Raw genomic sequence first — 22877 nt, forward strand, 5'->3', positions numbered from 1 at the left:
TGAAGGGGCTTATAAGGCGATACTACGGGCGCCCTACGTTCGCCAGGTACTCTGTTTTCTAGGTTTTCAATGTTGGCAGGTATGCCTCTGGGTTAAGGGCGCTATATAAGAGCCTGTTATTATTATTACAGCCATCTTAATATTAAGGCCATCATAATATAATAGTTAGTCTTAAAGCTTCTCAAAGTTTGAAAACGTAATGCGGAATGCATTTTTTTACTTTAATTTTCTTTATCTGTGAGACAAGCTTATCGATAATAGACTACCTTTTCATCTGTAAAGGAGTTTCACTATAATAGTCAAGATGAAGAATTTGATTGAGGTTTATGATTTTGACATCTGACGATGTCAGATGTGGCGTAAAACAACTCGTAAAATAATGATGTCGCCCGTGTTATATGAGACGATAGATGCACTCCAGCGGCTAAAAACAATACCTTTATCTCTAAGTAACTCATGGCTGCACATACAGTAGAATGCTCTGGATTGGCTGATTCAATCATGCTATGATCTAATCAAGCGCATAAACAACAATAATGTATGTTTATAAATTAAAACAGCATACCAATAAAGTATTTCTTAAAGGAGTATTTTGTAATCCTATCATCCTCTTTTTATGAAACTTTCTTGTACATAAACATTATGTAGCCAGAGCTTTCCTGTGGTATAAAAATCTCAACTTTTTTGAGAAAAGTGGCGGATGAGGCTGTGGATCACGAATGCTCCTTTAATGAACACTGTAATGTGGCTCCATTTACATCAAACTAGGAACAATTCACGCTGCAGAAAATTGTTACAGGTCCAATTCAGTATACCCCATGGACAATTCTGCCAGAGTGTCATCTAATCATCAAGTAATGTAACCAAATATTTAACATCAGGATAGAATGACTTGCAAATCAAAGCACAAAATCCAGAGGTCCCAGGTTCAAATCCTGTGATGAGAAAATGTTGTAACTAGCTGTCATTTCTCATATCAAAGTATGTTATTACCCATGTATGCTATACAATATTACAATCACAGGCACTCTGATAACTCTCAAATGCCCTGCATTACTTACTAACATTCAGAGAAGTCTTTTGCTCTGAATGACACGAGCGCCCTATTAATGAGCGACATATGCAGAGTTTGTGTTTCCTTCAAGGACACCGCTCTGCGCCGACCAACACTTTGACGCGTAATCGGACAATCAGAGCATCGGTTTGTTATGATTGTCAGATGATTGAATCAGTCAATCAGAACCCCACTGTCGTGTTTACGCTGTGGACGCTCTTAAAATATGAATAAGTGCTGTTCTTCTCTGCCAGAGATGAATCAAATCTCTTTGTACAAAATGTCCAATCAAGATCCAGAAATGTACTTAATGTGAACCTTGTGGGATGTCACCTGAGAATCTTGGTTTTTGAAAGTCGGAGTTCCCGCTCCTGTTCGTATTGTCTCTGATCTGCTCTTGCTAAGAAGTTCTGTTTCTCAACATATCTGTTGTAAGAAAACAAATAACTTATGTAAAGCAACTTAGGTAAAAACATATACTTGTTCTAAACATTTGCAACATATATGATACAGAACAGATTCATACTGCCCCCCTGAATCAAGATAATTGAATTCTTACAATTCTCTTGTTCATCATTAACCTTATTATTTTTCCTCCAATTTCCAGACAATATTAGAGATTTTTGTTGGGCCACCATGGCAATAACCATGATCCAGATCTAGTCCCCTACATATTTGCGATTTATTCCATATTCATTTTGTAATAAAGAATTAGGGATGTAGATTGGGAGAGATTCAGGTTCCTGCCCCTCTACAGATCTCAGTCCCTTGAAATAAATAGAAGGAAGGAGAGAGATTTATCCTTTAGTGAGCATGAAAACTATATTCTCATTGGTCAAACATGACTTTGATAAAAATCTGTGTTACACGCATAATCCATATTTCTGACCATTCACAAGCAGATAATGGGAATACTCAAAGCAAACATTTTCAAATCAGAGAAGACATCTTACACTTCCCATAATGCATTTCTCCCATTTCAATTTTTGGTATTGATTTGTTATCTAGTGCAACATGGGTTGATGAATGATAGTGACAAAAATGTACTTAAATGAATAGGGCACATCCAGATCTTATAAAATATGTTTATTTTTAGCCAGTCTATTATCAAAATTACAACAAAGGGAACCTGTACAAAGTAATGGGAGTGTCATTTGATGAAATGAGGTGATGTATCATGTTGCAAAGGATTCTGGGAAGGGTAAGATATCTTTTCTGGTTTTAAGCACACCCACTCTTACCCTGATTTCCCTTTGACAAAGGCAGTGAGTTCATCTTCTATTCCTTCTTTGGCTTTGAACTGATTCCAGTCTAACTTTGATTTCTCCTGAAATTTGCATCAAAGTTACCAAAAAAATGAAGTAAATTTTACAAAATGTATCACAACTTTTACAAAATATAGTACATTTACACAAAATATGCTGCAAATTTGACCAAATCTACAATAAAACTGAATGTATGTACAATTATAAGGCCAAATAAACATACGAACATGCAAAGGAAATTACTATTTCAACCTAACTACCAAGTTAAAAGTCTATCTCTTGGAATAATTTTACAAGAGCAAATTGAAAATTACTGTAGAAACCTATGATGGCCTACCAACTAGAGTCATTTTTGATGGTCAGCTCTTTTGCTGCGAAAGGTCCTGGGGTAAAAATTTTATCAATAAAATGCTTGCAAAGGATGCTTGTGTAAACACCATCAATTCATGACACACACAAGAAAACACTCTATAAGAACTGTAGTGGTGTGTTTACTGAACAGTGTCAGTGGTTACATATATATGTGACCTGCTACCACAAAATGAGCATGAAGTCACAAGTTGTTAGTTTTAAGATGCCCTGGCTACTGTGTTGGTGTTCTTTGTTTCACACGCACCTGTTCATGCCAGTAGTATGTCTGAATGTCCTTTGTGAATGAGGCCACAATGGGCCATTTACGTAAGACATCCTACTTCTGCCAACCAGGACCTCTGAGGGTATGTCCCCGATTAGGCAAAAAACTTTAACTGTGTGTTTTTGTCTCGGGTTGGTTAATAATCGTCCCCAGTTGCCCAAAAATTGTCCCCTATTGGCCAATAATTGTCCCTGGTTGAAACAAAGTGCTTACATGGATGTGTGAGGCATGTGTGTCACACAAAAACATGCACACATGTCTGATCTTATAGCTCCATTAATGACACTAATGACAGTGTTATACTCACCAAAGTACTGATTTTGGATTTCTTGCCTAGTTGCCCCAGAACACTGCTTAACCCACCAGGTCTTTTCACTCTAGAAAACGATAAACAAATACCAATAATGAAAATTATAGTATAGACACAGAAACCATCACATTAAATTTGATGCACATGCAAGATCTGTATATGTAAGGCAACAAAATCATGAGGCTGTCAACAAGAACAACACAAACTAGTACAAACTACAATTTTGAGAATTTTTAAGATTTTCTGAATGATCAAATCACTGAATATAGGTTAATGAACGCGTATTACTTGTTGGGAGAAAAATTAGACAAAATAATGCACGGGGCTCGTGCATTAGACGCATCAAATAGTGCAAGTGCATTATTTTGTTTAATTTCTCGGGCAACAAGTAATACAAGTTCATTAACCTATTTCATACACGAGAAGAAAAAAACATGTGATTTTACTTTTTTTATAACAAAATTATAACTAAAAATATTGGAAAATATAAATGCATCAACCCGCCCGAAAAATTAATCAATCCTACGCGACGGGAACGCGCACGAAACACTGCGCGTAGTACGCGGCGTGCAATTAGACACAATCATGGTTTGGATTTTTCTAACGCTTGCTCTGATTGGTTCTCGCTATCTAAGAGTATATGAATGGGACTTTAATAAACAGCAATACCCACCAACTAACAAGTGACAATAGAGAGCACAGTGGTTTAACAGTTAGGATATTTGACTCATGATCACAAAGTTTGAACTCCATCAGGGGCAGGGATAACATTATGTGTCTTGACACTTTATCTTGCTTGTCCCACTCCATCCAGGTGTAAAATGGGGAGCTGTTGGAGAGTAGTCATACAGGTGCTGTTATTGTTTACATCGAAATGGTATGATACATCCTAGAGGCAGCAGAATGAATATCAAGCGCTTTGATAACTGTTCTAAAGACATTAAGGCCTACATTTATTTACAGAGATCACATCATGTTATTATCAAAGTACATATAAAAGAATTAAACATGTTATACAATAAAGAAAAAACAAGAAGCCCAGGGGTCCATTTCACTAAACTTTTAACCCTTCGTAACTCAAGTAATCGTTCGTAAAGTCACAATTTGACTCACAAATACCCAATACTAGAAGTAACTTTACGAAGGGTCCCTGTAGTAAATTGCTATTACTTACAAAGGGTACCATTCATATTAGTTTAGTGAAATGGAACTTACGATTCGTTGTTAGTCACAAACAATTTTGAGACTTACAAAGCATCGTAAAGTTTAGTGAAATTGACCCCAGGATAGATCATATAAAGGATCATGCAGGGTGGACAATTGCAGTATAAAAACAAATTAATATAAAGCACTGGAAAAACATTGTAGAAGACAGAAAAAATACATGATTTAAAAAAAATTAAATTAAAACTTTTAAAAAAATTAAAAAATTTGATTGAATTCTCTTACCCTAAGCTGGGCCCTGCAGCTGATGACTTCAATGATGATAGAAGTGAAGACTGTGATGATGATGATGGTTTGTCTGGAGCCTCTTCTTTCTTAAGAAATGATTTGGCTTCTTTGGAATCAGCAGAAACTTTCTCTGTTACTCTGTAACAAATAATCAAAATCATCATCAAATCATGTACACTTACCATAAATGTGCAGAAGTCAAGTTAACAGTACCTAATCAGTAAAATGCTAGACTGTGGGTGTGTGATGTAAAAAGACCTATTTTCACAGACATATCAAAGACATGTTTGACCTGAAGGTAGAACCAATTGCATGTATAATCTTACCAACAATTAGAAGAGATTAATAGAGGCCGTCAGCCTTTCGCCATCTTGTGGGTACAATTGATAAACGGGGTTCTGCGTCGGACACTACGCGCTGGGCGCAGCTTGCCACGCAGCTGTTATCACGCATCACCACAGTGATTTTGCTGTTCACGCATGGAGATCGAACGACCATCGCAGCCTGTACCCACAAGATGGCGGCATATGACGTCACGCTGACGGCCTCTATTGCATGCTTTGTAAACCCTACTACACTATTCTGCTATATAAACATGCTTCACATTTAATACTACACACAAAAATACAACATTAATATTCAAGGGCTGTTTACTGCTTTGTTATAAGTGAAAGAACAATGGGAATAACAATTTCACAAGAACAGCAACAAACAAATGTGACCTGCTACCATAAAATGGGTGTTAAGTTGCAAGCTGGTAGTGCCAAGACATCCTGGCTGATGAGTTGATGTTCTTTGTTTGCCTCCCATCCATACAAGCCAGTAAGTAGAATGTCCTTCGGGAATGGCCTATTGTACTCCCATTCACACAGGACAGACATACTATTGGTTTGAACACGTGTGTGTGAAACAAAGACACACCAACGCACAGCCAGGACGTCTCAAATCTACCAATACTTGCGACTTAATGCTCATTTTGTGGTAGCAGGTTTACAAATATTGAACTCACTTGACTTTTTCTCCAGCAAAGTCAAAGACTTTTGTGATAGTAACCGTCTCCTTCTTGCCTGCTTGAGGGGCTTTTACTGTGCTACCTGATGGCTATATCAATTATGAGAAAACAACACTTCAGTTATAAATATATCTACATGCTAATATACAAACTTCAATATCACTGGATGTTCGTAGTGGGGTCAGAACCCCACCCTTTTCAATTTTGCTCCCCCTTTTTACCAAGGCATCTTCTATTACTGAACCCACATAGGCCCACCCTTTTAAGCTTGTACAAGCGCAAGTGCGAAGCCCTCACAGCATGCAATCTGAGCTGTATCTGGCACCATAGAAATCTCATAGAAAATAAAGCTGGTTTTATCCTTTAGAAATGGTTCAGTCCATCCTTTTTTTCATTTTCCAACTGTCAGACTGGTGCCATTTCAACAGGGTTGACTGCCCACCAGTGTGGTCTTTGCAGGGGGTTGGGAGGTTGAACTCAAGAAAATTTCAACCCTACTTAACCCCCCCAATGAAAATGTCAACCCTCCTTAACTCCCTCTCCACCCCAGCATAAAATTGAAGGATGGCCTGGTAAATACAAAGTGAAATTGGCCTGGCAAATCCAAAATTTCACCTTAATTTTGGGCTAAGGTATGTACAAGTGAATTTGTTTTTCATGTGTCACACATAATTATCACAGTAACACACAGCCAAAAAATGCACAGTGCCCACCACCAATATTTTTGTCTTTGCCCCCTCAAACAACTGACCCTGATATGACACTGAACATGTCAAATACTTGGAGCCCCCCAAAAAAAAAAAAAAAAGATTTTTACAAAGACCAGACTGTTGCTCACTATGGTGGCAGGTGCACACACAACATTTCATGATAAATCAGCCAAAACTGACAGTGCCTCCATCTGCACTAAATATGGATATCAAGGCAGGCAACGTTGCAAACTTGTTCAGCTGACCAACTTCCAGAATTACTTTATCGGGAAGTATGCAAACAAAGCACACCAACTCTCCCCCTCCCTCCTATCAGATAGACAAATTGCCAACACCCCCGTTGGTACACCATTATTGGCATCAAGTCTGCTGCTAGTAATTAACACCCTGAGCACTACCTGCCTATCTAACATAGCCTCTGATTAGTGAATTACATGATATTTTCACATTAATCACCATTCACCAATCAGAATGGAGCTTTGCAAATAATTCACCTCAATTTTTTTTTGCGTGGTGAAATTATTCTAACAATGTTGCTGATTGGGCCAACTGATAATGAAAACTTCTTTTTGGCCAATCGGCAGGTAGTTCTCATGGGGTTAACAACTCACCTTACTACTTGCTGCACCAGTGGATGACTTCCCTGCTGAAGAAATCGGTGCAGTAACTTTGGCCTTCTTAGGGGGACCAACGTCTTTCATGAAGCTACTCCATAAATCATCCGCTCTTTTCTTTTCCGCCTCTTCTTTTTTCCTTTCCTGCTCCTCTTTGTCCACTACACCACTCAATAATGCCCCCTCTTCATTATCATCATCAGAGTCCTTCTTGTCTTCTTCACCTTCAAGTTGAATTCCACCTTTCCGTTTTCTGAGGTTATTAATATGACACAAAACAACAAAACACAATCATTCTTCTTTAACATGTACCTTGGCTTGAATTGTTCATCCATAGTATTGCCAACTAACCAAGCTTGGTTTGCTACTAATATGTACCCTTCACAGTAACAGTATTATTGTTCGTCTTCAGTACTCTTAATGTGTTCATATATCACATTACCCCAAAAATGCTAAACAAAATTTGGGACCCCAAATTTTGGACCCCGAAAAAATTACCCCGGAACCCGCAATTTTTGGAAATGAGGGGGTGAAGGGGTCCATTGGACCCCCGTAAATTTTGACCCAGCGCTAACCCTGATACATGCAATCAATGCTCAAATTTTCATTTTCAACAAAATTTCATTTCTGAAAGTATACAGCACAGCAGAACATGCATACATATGTATTTTACATGTTAAAACTTACTACAAGATTCATTCTAACCTTGCTGTTTCAGTTGCTTTCTTCTTGAGTATTTTTTTCCTCTTCTTTCCTGATTTTGCCTGTACATTTCCAGTGACTTCCTCATCTCCACTCTCACCTCCTGCTAGCAGCAGGTCTCCTTCATCTGAATCTCCTTCACTAGCTTCACCTGCAGAATAATCAAAAATAGGGACGGTGAGTGTTCACAACATGACCCATAAACATAACCTAGTATAGCTTTTAAAGCTGCAAAAGGATTCACCATTGAAGATTGAAGACCTAAGACACATGCATAAGGCCTTGATAGCAGTGACATGTGCAGTCAATAGCTCAATGCATGCTGAACAAGAAACTGTTTGGGAGTCCATAAAAAATTATGTTCATTGACCTGCACATGGCTGAGTGACATGCTTTGAAATGATGATCTGGCATTTAGTAATGTCATGATAGTGACCTCATAGTCACAGTCTGTTCTGTGGGGTATTGGTTGAATAACACATGTCTCTATGAAAGGTCAAAAGTTAGGGATTGTTTTGTCAGACATTTTGAGAGCCAGATTTGATCAACACCATTTGAAGCATGGTGTTGCTTTAAAACAGGACACATAATTTCAGGATATTGACTACAAATTTGGACCAATAAATTTCCAGAGACATAATACAACCAAGGAAGCTTACTTCAAAGATGTTTAGGGCAACAGTGACATGGTAAGTGAAATAGTCAGGGAAGACTACCTTGGTGTACATTTGAAATGTAATTTCTGGTCTTTGTACATGGACTTCATGTCTCCCTATTCTACACACATCACACATATACAGAAGTTATCAAACAGTGATAGTAATTTTTTTCAAATAAAATCGCTTTTCTGTAGAATGGATCGCGTGCTGAAAAATGTTGCATGTACTTGCTGTTTTGTACAGTAATTCATTGTAAGGTACCCTATTCTACACACGTCACACATATACAGAAGTTATCAAACAGTGATAGTAATTTTTTTCAAATAAAATCGCTTTTCTGTAGAATGGATCGCGTGCTGAAAAATGTTGCATGTACTTGCTGTTTTGTACAGTAATTCATTGTAAGGTACCGTCAATGATGGTCACAGAATTTGGAAAAATACATTTGCCCATAACTTCGCTAATTTTTGTCTTACAGACATGGTTAGGCCAAGTAACAAAAATAACATGTATATCGTTCGGACTTTTTGAAAAATCAGTGAGGGAGGTCCTTATTATTTGTTATTGTGTTATTTTGTTACCATTCATTTCTGTGTAAAATTTCTGTGTAAAATTACAATCATTGCAAAGTGTTTGTCAACACATCATGAAATTGGGGAGGCCCCCAGATATTTTTGTTATTTCCCCAAAGCCCTACCCCTTAGTTCACCACGTAAACTTATAAGTTTACTGTCATTGCGTATTTTGAAACGGTTGACGTTTTAGTGATCCCCGATTCCCGGTCAATATTTTAGCTGTGTCACGTGTATCACACTGGTGGGTATCAGCCAAACTTCAGAAAAAAACCACGATCGCCGATAACGACGTAATGTGGGACTTACATAGGATTACACAGAGATTTTTCATGCCAAAATTTGACCATTTCTAGGCAAGTTGGCCCTACTTTGTCTGCGTTATGTGAAAAAGGACAGTCTAAAGTAAGTATACGTGCAACGCTTTTGATGTTTTGGGAGACTGGGAGGTATCCGAATAAAAAAATGATGGAGCCTATTCTTGACTGTGTAATATTCCTTCAACCAGCTGCCGTGCGGTAACAGTCTTATACGATGGACAGATAGTATCAGTTTGTGAATGAGGACATCGTATAAGTTCCTTGTACTACTTACCCCTAGCTTGAAGAAAGTGCTTGCAATGTGTTTATACATGTAAATGATAACCAAGAACTTCTGAACATGTCTTTTCATCACAACAATTTTAGAAATAAAGTAAGGGTAAAGGGAGCAAATAGGAAAAATAACAAAAATATTTGAAAATCTCCAAAAATCGGGAGGGCGGGGACGATATACATGTTATTTTTGTTACTTGGCCAGTCATGGTTGACCTCTCATTTTTTAAGTTTAATAATCACCTTTCTAAACAAAATTTGATGATCATACCTAAACTTTAATTTTAAATCTGACCAAACAGATAAAGAAAGACCTAAACTTTAATTTAAAGCTGACCAAACAGATAAAGAAAGATTTTTATATAACAAAGGTGCATATGATTCTCTGAGAAAGGACCTAAGCAATATTGTCTGGGACGAAGAATTATGCAACCTTGATGTTAACGAATCATGGATATTCTTTGAGAATAAACTTAAGAATGCAATGGATAATCACATTCCTAAGACTAAACCTAACAGATGTGAGAAAGAGCAGAAGAAGTTCAAGCCAATATGGATGTGCAAATATACTATGCAGAAGGTTAAGAAAAAATACAATGCCTGGAAGCGCTATACCAGAACAAAGGACTACCAGCACTATGTGGATTACACTCATGCAAGAAATGAGGCGACCAAAGTTGTAAGGAAAGCCAAGAGATTGTACGAAAGCAAGCTTGCAAAGGAAACCAAGGATAACCCCAAAGCATTTTGGAAATATGTGAGGTCAAAATGTAAAGTGAAGTCTGGTGTAAAAGACCTGAAAAAGGATGATGGTTCGTACGCTCATGCAGACAGTGAAAAGGCAGAGATATTGAACTCATTTTTTGCAAGTGTATTTACTGATGAAGATTTAAATGACATGCCAGAACCTGATATCATGTTTAGCGAAGAGAAAATCCAGGATGTAGATTTTAAAGCTGAAGAAGTTTTGAAGCAGTTACAGAAACTTAAACCTGCAAAATCGCCGGGGCCTGATGGCCTACACCCTAGAGCGTTGAAGGAAGTAAGCAATGAGATTGCCTATCCACTGAGTGTAATCTTCAGGAAGTCAATGGATGCAGGAGAAGTTCCTAAAGCTTGGATAGAAGCAGAGGTCACAGCTATTTTTAAGAAAGGTAGTGCAGCTGATGCAGGAAATTATAGACCAGTCAGTCTAACCTCAATCGTGTGTAAGATAATGGAATCAATGATAAGAAACCAGCTCATGGCATTCATGAAGGAGCATAATATCATCAAAGACGAGCAACATGGGTTTAGGCAAGGCCGTTCGTGCGTAACTCAACTTCTAGAGATTATGGAGATTTGGACAAAACTATTAGAAGAAGGTGCTAACATTGATGTAGTGTATTTAGATTTCTGCAAGGCTTTTGACTCAGTTCCCCATCAGCGCCTTTTGAAGAAAGCCAAAGCACATGGGATAAACGGCAAGTTGATTCACTGAATTGAAAGTTTCCTGGTTGGACGCAGACAACGAGTATCGGTAAATGGAGAGAAGTCAGCATGGGCCTCAGTGAAAAGCGGTATTCCACAAGGCAGTGTCCTTGGGCCAATACTTTTCATACTTTACATCAATGATCTGCCAAATGTGGTGAGCAGTTTAGTAATGTTTGCTGACTTCTAAACAGTCAATTCATGTCCCAATTCACTCAGGAGGATTTGAAAAATATGCCTGAAATGCCTGATAGTGAAATCCCTTCTATGCCGGATTTTGAGATCAACGAAGAAGGAGTGATCAAGTTGCTTGAAGAACTGAATCAGAACAAAGCAACAGGCCCAGACAGAATTTCCACTAAATATCTGAAATTAACCGCAAAAGAAATTGGTTTGGCTTTAAAAATCATTTGCCAGCTTTCTTATGATAGTGGAATTGTTCCCAGTGACTGGCTGATTTCAAACATTTCTCCAATTTTTAAAAAAGGGGACAAGACAAACCCAGCAAATTATAGATCTGTAAATCTAACTTCAGTTAGCAGCAAGGTTTTTGAACATATCCTAAAATCTAACATCATGAAACATCTGGATAGACATGGTATCTTGTCAAGAAATCAACATGGTTTTCGCAAAAACCATTCTTGTGAGACTCAGTTAATTAACACAATACAAGAAATAGCTACCCACCTTGATCAAAAACAACAAGTGGATGTTATAATCATGATTTCGAAAAAGCGTTCGATAAGGTGCCGCACCAACGCTTGCTACTGAAGTTGGATAATTATGGTATTCGGGGAAAAACACTCGAATGGATCAAGGCATTTTTAACACAACGGAAACAACGCGTTGTTGTGGATGGTCAGTGCTCTGATTGGGTAGACGTTAAATCTAGTGTCCCACAGGGCACAGTTACTGGTCCACTGGACTTCCTCATTTTTATTAATGATTTGCCCCAGAACTTAACATCTTCTGTGAAATTATTCGCAGATGACTGCGTTGTTTATAGAAAAATTAGCGGACCTGAGGATGCCGATATGTTACAAAAAGATCTGAACACGCTCTCTGCCTGGCAGTCTAAATGGCAAATGAAATTTAATGCCAAAAAATGCTTTGTCCTTAAAATTACACATGCAAGAAAGCAATTAGAGTACAAATACACCTTAAACAATACTTCATTAGCAGAAGTTAGCGAGTACCCATACCTGGGGGTAACATTAAACTCAAGCTAACTTGGAACTCACACATTAATAATACAGCAGCAAAGGCAAATAGAACTCTGGGATTTATTAAGAGGAACCTGTATTCATGTTCTAGACAAATAAAAAACCTAGCTTACAAATCTCTCATCCGTCCAGGGATGGTGTATTGTGGATCCGTGTGGGACCCACATACACATGAACTCATACAAAAGCTGGAAGCTGTGCAGAACCGGGCAGCAAGATTTGTAATGGCAGATTACGAACGGTACAGCAGCGTGACATCAATGAAAGAAGAGCTTGAGTGGGAGCCTCTTGAAGATCGGAGGAAGACAACAAGAATTGCAGTCTTCCAGCAAGCTCTGATGGGTCACCTCGCCATTCCAATGCATAATATCCTGCGCCCCGTCCAACGCGCCTCACGACATAGTAGATTCACACAATTACCAGCATCAAAAAACTGTTTAAAATTCTCATTCATGAACCCGCACAATTAAGGACTGGAACAACCTACCATACCAAATCACAGACATAGAAGACAAGGACAAGTTTAAATCATCAGTCAAACAGCACATCAAAGATAAAGAAAGCAAGAAATAAGCAACCAAAGCATCTGCAGATTAGCACCACCCTGCTCGCGTGACCCCTTCCCAGGGGCGTTGGGCAGTAACTAATCCAGATCCAGGACGATACCAAGGTGTTCACATCGGTCAATAATGATGCTGATCGTCATAGACTGCAAGAAGATTTGGATCATCTTTGTGATTGGTCTGCTAGATGGCAGTTACAGTTTAATGTTAGTAAGTGTGGCATACTGCACTATGGGAAAGATGCTGAAAACTACACCTACACTATGAATGATGGCAGTGATAAGAGAGATCTGAAGATAATTGATGAGGAAAAAGATCTTGGAGTCCAGTTTGATAAGACACTGACCTTCGGTAAGCACATAGGAACAATAGCAAATAAGGCAACCAGAGTTGTTGGTGTGATTAAGAGAACTTTTGACCACATGGATGAGCATGTATTCAAGACACTATACAAGTCCATGGTTCGTCCGCATTTGGAGTATGCGAATAGTGTATGGAGCCCCTACTTGAAGAGAGATATTGATAAACTTGAGAAAGTACAGCGGAGGGCAACGAAAATCGTACCATCACTACGAGATACGCCATATGCTACAAGTAGGGAGGTCAACAATGCACTCCAAAATGTGTGGAATGATCTGTCAGGTGTATAACTTGACCATCTTCATTGGCACTGTAAATTCAGTATATATTGTTGAGGCAAGAGAAAAATTTATTATTAGTAAATTTGAACCTTTATCTATCATTCTGTGTAAAAACATTATACATGTTCAATTTTGTTCATGGAAATAAAGTCTGAAATTACGGTTTGAAAAGTCCTTTTTCCTCTCATTCACAAAATTGCTCCTCATGGACCCGCCATGTAAATTTGCACTGTTGAAACCAAATATATACCAATCTTTGAATCAAGTTTACGGTGTGATCTTCATAACTTACAGGAATAAGCAATACCATTTTGGAAAGAAGATGAACCCAAGATTACTGTGAGAGAGGTCACTTTTGTGTTCAAAGTCTCCATTTTGGAAAACTAGCGCCCTCTATGGGTAAAATTCAATATTCAGTCTTTTGAGAGAAACCATAACAAATCCTTGATATAATCAGAAAAGTGACTTGCATTTCTCAAATCTTTAAATAATTATCTACAACATTGCTGTGAAAAACTTTTTCACAGCATGTTAGGATCACACCGTGAATTGCAATTTAGTGTTTTACGCATAACTAATTAGCTATTTTCCCCAATATCTACACAATATCTCATTTGCATATTTTGAATCTTATACTTTTGGTTACCACTTGAATGTGTAGAGATTGTATGAAATAAGCCCAGAATTTATTTAGCCTTAGATGTTAAAAAACAGTACTTATTTTAGCCTGTGGATCATTTATGAATATTTAATTAGGCATTTTCCCCATAGACATTGTACTTATGCATCTCATTTGCATATATTTAAAATCAAATTCAGTTGGTAACCACCTGAATGGATGCAGCTTACATATTTACTGTCTGTATACTTCAATGCAAATTAAAGTCATTTATTTTAAGAAGCTGTGGATCATTTTCGCATATTTAATGAGCTGGACTTTAACATTTTTCAGAAACAATTTGCTGGTCCATTGGGTAAAATTGAACGAAAGCCCACTTTGTCACACTTATAAAATAAAATTGACCAACCACATGGAACTTGTTTTAGTTTTTATTTGTAGTCAGGCACATGTAGAAGAGAAATATAAAAAATACATTCATTTCTGGCCTTTTAAAACAGTTTTATACATACTTAATTATGCTAATTAATCAATTTTCCCTAATTTAGCCTTACTTTGTTACAAATTTGGCAAAATTTCAAGCACAAAAAAATTAATTTTTCTGGAACCGCTTCACCTACAGAGATGATCTTGGTGTCATTTTACTCCGGAAGCAGAGAGGCATTCATTTCTGCATAGAAACTGAACCTATTTATAACTTGAAAATTCTCATTGACATCCCTACTACAAGATTGATGCTTTTGGATCTACCGACACTGGCTTATAGAAGACTTCAGGGTGACCTCATCCAAGTATACAAGATTCTGCATGAACTACAAGATATTGAAGTTTCGAAGATGTTTGATATGACGAGAAATGTAAAAGGCCTGAGAGGTCATGATCTGAAGATTAATAAGCAGAGATGTTTTTCGAGGTTACGGCAAAACTGCTTTTCACAGAGAGTGTGTAATGTGTGGAACAAACTCCCAGCAGCTGTTGTTCATGCCCAATCCCCCGGCCCAATCCACCAACATCTTCAAGAATGGTATTGATGAATTTCTCACCAAACATGTTGACATGTTTAGCTTCTCCGGGTTTTCAGCACAGGACCAAATTATGTGGACATCTAGATAAATCCTGCTCTCACATCACATTATCCCTCCTTCCATTGCATTCAGTACTATTGCATTAAGTTATGTGTGAATATGGATGGGCGTTATAAGGCTAAAAAGCCTTCCTTTTGCAGTGCCCAACTCTACAGGTATACAGCCTCAGCCTTGTATAATATAAATTAAAATTTCAAGTAGGCTAAATCAGCAGGCAAAAATGATGCCCACCAAGAATTATTTTTGTCTTTGTGCCCTCAGATAACTGACCCTTCATTGTGAAGCTCATCGGTGAGCAAATTCGTGGCTAAACAAAATGATAAATCATGCATATGGCATGCATGCAATCCATGTATGTGCACAAATCAATTCAAATGTGCATGGTTTCCGAATTTGGCTTCCAGCGACAAAAATAAGTCAGATTTTGCACAGCAGACAAAATATTTCACTGCATACCTGAAGGCATGTAATCATCATCTCCTTCGGAACTATAATCGTCTTCTATATCAGACATTTTTACAATAATACTTGAAAAAACTGGACTTGTAAGTGAGCACTGCTGAGCTTTTCAACTTCACAACATCAGGTGCACGTTATTTTGTCAGGTGCACGTTATTTTGTAACTTATAAACCACTTTTTGCCGAAAAGTAATGAATATTCATAAGGTTACGTTGGTGGGTTTGTGCCAAGACAGTGGCAGTTTATTTTTACCCTCAAAAAGACCCCCAAATGACCTTATAGGATCGTAGGCCTACAGGGGACAGCCCAACAACAATTTTAAGGAATCAGATAGCAACGTCTGCACAGCCACAGTACATACTTAAAACGACGGGATCAAAATATCAACCCTTTTACGGGGTCAGTACCTGGGGGGTCACTCCCATTGTGGCCTGTACACCATCCGCGATAATGAAAACGCGTAAAAGGGTAGTTTTTCGTGGGTAGGCACGATACGCGAGTAACGTGTTTAGGGTGTCAAAAACATGAAATATTGGAAAAAAGGGTAGCAAAATTGCAATTGCTAATACGCGGAACTGAAATTTAGGAAGAAAATCCGTTTAGGGTGTCGTTTTAGCCAAGGGTTAAATCCTTGTTTAGGGTGCTTTTCAAAAGTTGATTATCGCGGATGGTGTAGGCCTACAGGCCACAATGGGAGTGACCCCCCCGGGGGGGTCAGTACCGGTAAATCGACCATGATGTTCTGGGCCATTTTCTGTTGTTTGGCACCATGTTCAATTGACCCCGAAAAGGGTCATATTTAAAGCCACAATGTACGTTCTTATAATATGAAATTGGTTAATTTTTTTCAAACCTGATTTTTTTGCATATTTGTAATGTTTAGGCCTACACATGTCCCAACTTGCACCTAAATGGAATCGGCCAAATGTGTTGTCTTTGTTGGTCAACAGAGCAAAGTTCGACATATTATCATAATTTAAAAATTATGATAATAATGTCCTCCCGAAACTCCCATAGAACTGTGTGTTAAATGTCCAAAATAACCAGTGGGGTTTCTTTCACATTACTTTGTTATTTCAACTTAAAGGGGCATTTCGTGATACACAGCCTCATCCCCCCACTTTTCTCAAAAAAAGTTGATATTTTTATATCACTGGAAATCTCTGGCGATATAATGTTTATGTACAAAATATTTCTTGCAGATTAATTCGTTTTGCAAAGATATCGTGAAATTTGAATTTCGTTCTGGTGCACCAGAACGAAATTACAACGCATTGTCTATGGAGCAGTGTAATACACATAATCATGCATAACTCGCAAACGCAAAATCGGAATCAACTGAAATTTTAGAAATAGGCTTTTTTCGTGGATATGTACTGAAAAATGTCATAAAAAGAGGATGCTAGGATCACGAAATCCTCCTTTAAAATGGACAGCAACCTCCCCGTCAGTTATTCCTTATAATTATTTCAACATTTTGAATAAACAAACTAATCAAAATTTGACGGAAATCGTACATTAAGGCTTTAATTGACAGAAAATAATTGTTCGAACCACGTTGTGGGGTCAGTTTCTAAGCTGGACTCCTGAATATAGTCATTTCAACAACTTTAGGGGTCATATTCTAATTGTGACCCCTGAATACAGTCATTTTTTGACACTAATAGGGTTATTTTTCAATTGACTATATTAGGTGTCAAAATAATTTTTTGACTCTAAATTTGGTCATTTTTAACCACAATGTGGGTCATTTTATCACCGGGGTCAAATTTGACCCTTGCATTATTGACAGTCGCCTGGGGGTCAAAAATTACTCTTTTGGGGTTATTTTGACCCCGTTTTAGTGTGTAGTTTTGGTGGGACATGAGAGCATATCAGACATATCGAATGTCCTTCTGATGTCAAATAGATTGGTTGGATCTGAAAAAGAACCTTTATCAATCAAATGAACTATGAACGAGCCTGATGAAATGGTTTCAAGAGTTTTCGATATTGTTTATAGTCTTTTATATTTCAATGATGGTTATTCATACTTGTGAGATCAGCAAGGCTCGGTGATTTTGGATGTAAATGTTTGCTATCTACTGAAGATAGCTCGATCGAACCAATGGTACCCTACAGGGCTCGTGCATTAAATCCCGGCCGGACATTAAACGCATTGAACAGCTCACGCGTGCATTATTTTGTACAGTTTCATTAATTTGTAGTCATTTTAGGTATAGAAATACTGTGAAAGAATGAGTTGTATTTTGTTTATATTTTCTGCTCATAAAACATGTTTGACAAACCAGGAAACAATCTGCAAGCAAACAATGTATCATGGTCGACAAGCGCAAGCTTGTCAAACACAATAGTATACCATAAGGCTTAATAAAATTGTTTGATTGGCGTAACCCGACCTACCCTAAAATTAGGCCCGACCCTAGACTTTTTTTATTTTTACTTGCAAAATAAATATATAAATAAATAAATGAAAAATAGATTTTTAAAAAAGGAAATAAAAAACTAAATTTTAAAAAAGAAGAAAAAAAGATTCAAGGCATTTATCAAACGCAATTTACAACTTTGCATTATTAACTTTTTATCACAGAAAATGTCATTGAATAAACTAAAAAAATAATAATAAAAAAAATCCCTACATACCTACCCTTTTTTATGTTACGCCAATCAAGCAATTTTTTAGGCCTTTTGTTATACAGTATAAAATGAAACTGCTTTCATAGCATTCCTATATGCATCACGATTATTTATTTTGGCCAAGTCACCTACATATACAATTCCGAATAACTCAACGTATTCATTCCGTCATAGCCTTTTATCAGTCAATGACATCATCGTATAGGAAGTCGAGTCGTAAGCAACCTTGAACTCGTCAAGTTGTCATTAAAACGTATATAAAAGGTTTAGTCCACACTCTGCACGCAGCCATAAGCTGAAACAGGCTATTCCGACTTTTTAATTGTCAGTCTGTTTACTGCAACTCCAAATCTTTATCTCGCAATGGCAGATCCAATTGTTGCTCTCCTTGGTGATAAGGTACAAGGCAAAGACGGTGAAGTACAAGTCTCGTCGCTGCGCAAAGAAGGTGTACTTGGACTCTACTTCTCTGCCCATTGGTGCCCTCCTTGTCGTCGTTTTACTCCTCAATTAGCAGAGTGGTACGGCAAGTTTAAGAAGACATCGAATGGTGACAAATTTGAAATTGTCTTCGTGAGTTCTGATCGGAGCGAAGAGGACTGTGAAGGGTATTACAAAGATATGCCATGGCTTGTTCTTCCATTCAGTTTACGTGCTAAGAAGGTAATCAGATACCGTACATAAACATGAATACTAGAGAGAATGAGAGAAGTTGAATGCAACAGAGGGAAAGTGAGAGGGAGGGAGGGAGGGAGGGAGAGAGAGAAATAAAAATGCTACTTTGTGCAGACTACGGTTAGTTTCCTAATTCATTTCATAAAAAATACTAATTTGAACAGTAGATTTATACTTGTAAGTTGTACAGCGAATCAAGATTATGAACCTATTGCCTGTATGTGATATCATATTGTTTGGTATCATTAGCAAATAATAATCGATATAAAACATGTATTTTCCCAAATATTTGCTTAGCATACATATACCTGAGTGCAGAGAAAAAAAATAAATAGTTTAATTGTATTTTTCTCGACTGTTTGCTCAAAGGTCACTTTTCATTGTCCAGTGACACGGAATAATTTTTCAATGCCACCATTTAATACATGCACCACTAATTCAGAGCTGCCAATGAATACACACATTTTGGGTCAGGTTCTACCTGAATTCTTCTCCACAATGTAGCAGGCATATTGCATAACAATAGATACATTTCGAAGGTTAAATCATTTCCTTTGTTAATGTTATGCAAGATGTTCCTTCCTATGAAGGATTTTCGGCACAAATTGACGCCCGATAGTGAAACACAAAATCCACGTACGCGTATTCAACTTACACGAATATGACGAATCGATATAATAAAATGTCCTGTATAACTTATGTTTCATATCAGCATTATCATGTTGCATTGAATGAGGTGAAAATGTCGTAGTAGTTGGAGCTCATGACACGTCCTCCATGGGTTTCCGTAGAATATTTTATTCAAAGGGATGCAGGTGGTTACGTCGGTTTTAAACTCATTTCCAGTTTCACTGCTGACTTTTGGTATAATTATTAAAGTACACGTCATAATCTAGACATACCTATTTAGTTGTTGTTCTCAGAAAAAACACACCTCTGAATCAAGTATTAGTATTACAAATATGGATAAAATCAGCCGCTTCTTTTTTATATATTAGTAAATTGTGATATTACAATTGTATATCAACAACATGAGAAATATTTGGACTAAAAAATGAAAAAAATATTTTGAGCTTAAAATTTGAGCGTGATCGATCTGAGACTAGTATATTCAGGTATTCTAGCCTCAGTGATAGGCTAGTGATCAATATTGTATTTATTATGCAAATAAACAATTTCAATAGCTATTTGAAGGTCCCGCATTTATACATGAATCATAGATCATCTAGATGATCTATGCATGAATGAATATAAAAAGAGCTCTATAGCTCATTTGTTATCGTGATCATTTCATCGCTTCATTTACTTACGTCATCAGCCCGCTGCCTTGAAAATTAATTTCGCTTCGAACGGGGAAGGACTCGTACGAGCCCGAACTTTACCAACACAATTTCTCTTTTTTGAGGAGAAATACGCATAAACAAATTGCAACGAGTGTCCACTTGTAATGTAATAATTATTCTCTTCGAATGAACTTGTTTTGGCAATAGATATGCCCTTTAATGGCCTACATGTAATATTCAAAATATGTTACATATTGCAATTAATAGATAAATACATATTGCACATAATTATGATTAATTTTAGCCTATACATATTATTCCCAGACTTTTTTTTTTAATATAAATCTCATTATCTCACGTCCTTTCAATTTATTTTTTTCTGAATCATATATTATACAGGAAGAGCTTGGCAAGAAATACCAGGTTTCTGGTATTCCAACACTGGTGTTTATTGATAGCCAAACAGGCGATGAGATCACAACAAAAGCCAGGGCTTTTGTAGGAGAAGACCCAGAAGGAAAGAAGTTCCCATGGAAATAATAAGAAAGTGAGTTCCGTATTTTGTATTTGTTTATTTCTTTGTTTGGATTCTTTGTTGTCTCTTTTCGGTCTTGTTCCAAAGTAAGTTAAATTTGAGAGGTTTCGTTGGCTTGTTTGTCTCTTTTCAGTCTCATTCTTATTATCAGGTCATTAATATATAGCTCATTCATTCATTCTTTCTCTCTCTCTCTCTCTTTTCTTTCTTTTTTCCTTTTTTCCCCTTTTCTTTTGCTTTCTTTCTTTTTTATTGCTTGCTCATGCTTGCTTGCTTGCTTGCTTGCTTGCTTGCTTGCTAGCTTGCTTGCCTGCTTGCTTGCTTTAATTCATGTCTTCTTTTTCATTCATTTTTCCGGGCATTTTGTTTCTTGTCTTCTCTAAGCTTGCTTACTTACTGTCTTTCATTGCTTTCTCGCCTTAATTTTATATTTTCATATTAGTCAGCTTATAATTTAAAAAACCTTTCTCAGAATTAATTTCCCAAATGGTTAAACTTTATTTCTCCGTCTCGACTACTATTTCGGAATGATTTCCAAACCTCTTTCTTAAAGCTTCTTGGATGAGAAGATGATAGAGGGCGGGTATTGAACTGAAGGCCTATAGATAATAACATCACTGCTCTTCTCCATCTGACTCATTAGCTCAGTTGGCAGAGCATCGGTCCGGCGATCCGAAGGTCCCAGGTTCAAATCCTGGATGGTCAGTGAAATTTTTTCACTGGCTGTCATTTATGTATGTGGAGACTTGTGTTAAAAAACCTTTCTCAGAATTATAATTTAAATGTTATTGATTATTGCATAATTAGTAACTCGACTTTAATGATGTGCCAATTAATAAAGAATTAATCAAACACGATTATAATTATGTTATCTATTTCTCAAACAACACCCACATTGATATAACTGTTATTTAATTATTATTGTTAATTAGTGTCTTATTGTTTTCGTATGCTTGTTTCAGAAAGCATCATTCTTTGTGTGTTCAGCGAAACAAAACACCTAGTCTTCTGATTCAGAATCGATCTATCTATTTCCTAATATCCATGGCAACGTGAGCTGGAACGGAGGGTCACCTGGCCTGTATGACTTTGTGTACGATGCCAGCTTCGCAGTGAATGATATAGAGCTATTTACATAATTCCATCTACCTCTTCGGATGAATATCAACAGTTATAATTGTTATTATTGATTGTTTAAAACATTTATTATTGACCTTATAAGATGGTGGAAAGGTTATACATAAATAAATCTTAATCATCATAGGCTATCATGACTGTATTGACATGACCAGAGTTCAACCAAACATTATTTTAGATAATTTAAAAATGTACTTGTTTTTATTTGGATTAAATATGTTAGGTTTGTCTATTTGTATATGCGCACAAAAGGTATCTGTACATTTAAAACAAAAGCAATATCTTATTAAAGACACTAGGCCTATACCTAAATTACCAAATAAAATAATGTGTCATTTTATTCTGCGTATTTTGGTTCCTCATTCGACACGATGCGACTTTCAAGTGATATGAGCAGCAATTCGAAGTGACAAATTTGGATGACTAGGCGGTTACCCGTATCTCGCGGTTTTCGGCTATCATGGTTATTGGCTTTTGCAGATCTCAAAATCAGGGTGTGTCCTTTGGCTGGGATCACTTTCCTCACAGCTGAGCTCAATTGCAGCGTTTTAAAATTTGACCTTACATTCGCCCTCAATTTGAAATTTTGACCTGACCTTTGACCATGGATGACCTAACAAACGCAAACGTGAGCTTCCTTGGCCAAAGTTACACCCACTCACAAAGTTTGAGCTCCATTATATGAGCAATTTGAAATTTTTACGTTTTTTGACCTATGGCCTCTTAACCGTAGGTCTGACAAAAAGGTCACCGTGAAAACTTTTGTTTGTTAGTCCAAGGTCCACTCACCCACCAAGTTTGAGCTCCATAGAGGCAATTTGAAATTTCTACCTTTTTTGACCTATGACCTCTTAACCGTAGGTCTGACGAAAAGGTCACCGTGGAAACTTTTGTTTGTTAGTCCAAGATCCACCTACCCACCAAGTTTGAGCTCCATATAGGGCAATTTGAAATTTCTACCTTTTTTTGACC

General features: G+C 37.2%; 3 protein-coding genes and 1 non-coding gene across 5 annotated transcripts; 3 read left to right on the forward strand and 1 right to left on the reverse strand.

Annotated features, from left to right (window-relative positions):
• Nucleotides 1-411: 411 nt before the first annotated feature.
• LOC140136124 (craniofacial development protein 1-like) lies at nucleotides 412-15765 on the reverse strand. The gene is made up of 8 exons (XM_072157829.1): nucleotides 15635-15765; nucleotides 7757-7904; nucleotides 7049-7304; nucleotides 5725-5816; nucleotides 4713-4853; nucleotides 3261-3330; nucleotides 2296-2381; nucleotides 412-1480 (listed from the first exon to the last, which is right to left on the reverse strand). The coding sequence occupies exons 1-8, from the start codon at nucleotides 15690-15692 to the stop codon at nucleotides 1384-1386; spliced, it is 948 nt and encodes a 315-aa protein (XP_072013930.1). The 5' UTR covers nucleotides 15693-15765; the 3' UTR covers nucleotides 412-1383.
• On the forward strand, nucleotides 13097-15124 carry LOC140136125 (uncharacterized). The gene is made up of 2 exons (XM_072157830.1): nucleotides 13097-13419; nucleotides 14815-15124. Exons 1-2 carry the CDS (start codon nucleotides 13097-13099, stop codon nucleotides 15122-15124), a joined length of 633 nt encoding a protein of 210 aa, XP_072013931.1.
• A 2762-nt stretch (nucleotides 15766-18527) lies between the features above and the next one.
• On the forward strand, nucleotides 18528-22324 carry LOC140136126 (tryparedoxin-like). Of its 2 annotated transcripts, XM_072157831.1 has the most exons (3): nucleotides 18528-18938; nucleotides 20633-20780; nucleotides 21731-22324. In XM_072157831.1, exons 1-2 carry the CDS (start codon nucleotides 18639-18641, stop codon nucleotides 20771-20773), a joined length of 441 nt encoding a protein of 146 aa, XP_072013932.1. In that variant the 5' UTR covers nucleotides 18528-18638; the 3' UTR covers nucleotides 20774-20780; nucleotides 21731-22324. The 2 variants fall into 2 exon arrangements, with proteins under 2 accessions (XP_072013932.1, XP_072013933.1); XM_072157832.1 differs by lacking the exon at nucleotides 21731-22324 and having other exon boundaries at nucleotides 20633-20782.
• On the forward strand, nucleotides 21401-21474 carry Trnaa-ggc (transfer RNA alanine (anticodon GGC)). Its single transcript has one exon. It is a non-coding gene; the product is annotated as a tRNA-Ala (tRNA).
• Nucleotides 22325-22877: the final 553 nt, after the last annotated feature.

This window comes from Amphiura filiformis, chromosome 16 (assembly GCF_039555335.1).
Source record: "Amphiura filiformis chromosome 16, Afil_fr2py, whole genome shotgun sequence".
Lineage (NCBI taxonomy): Eukaryota > Metazoa > Echinodermata > Ophiuroidea > Amphilepidida > Amphiuridae > Amphiura > Amphiura filiformis.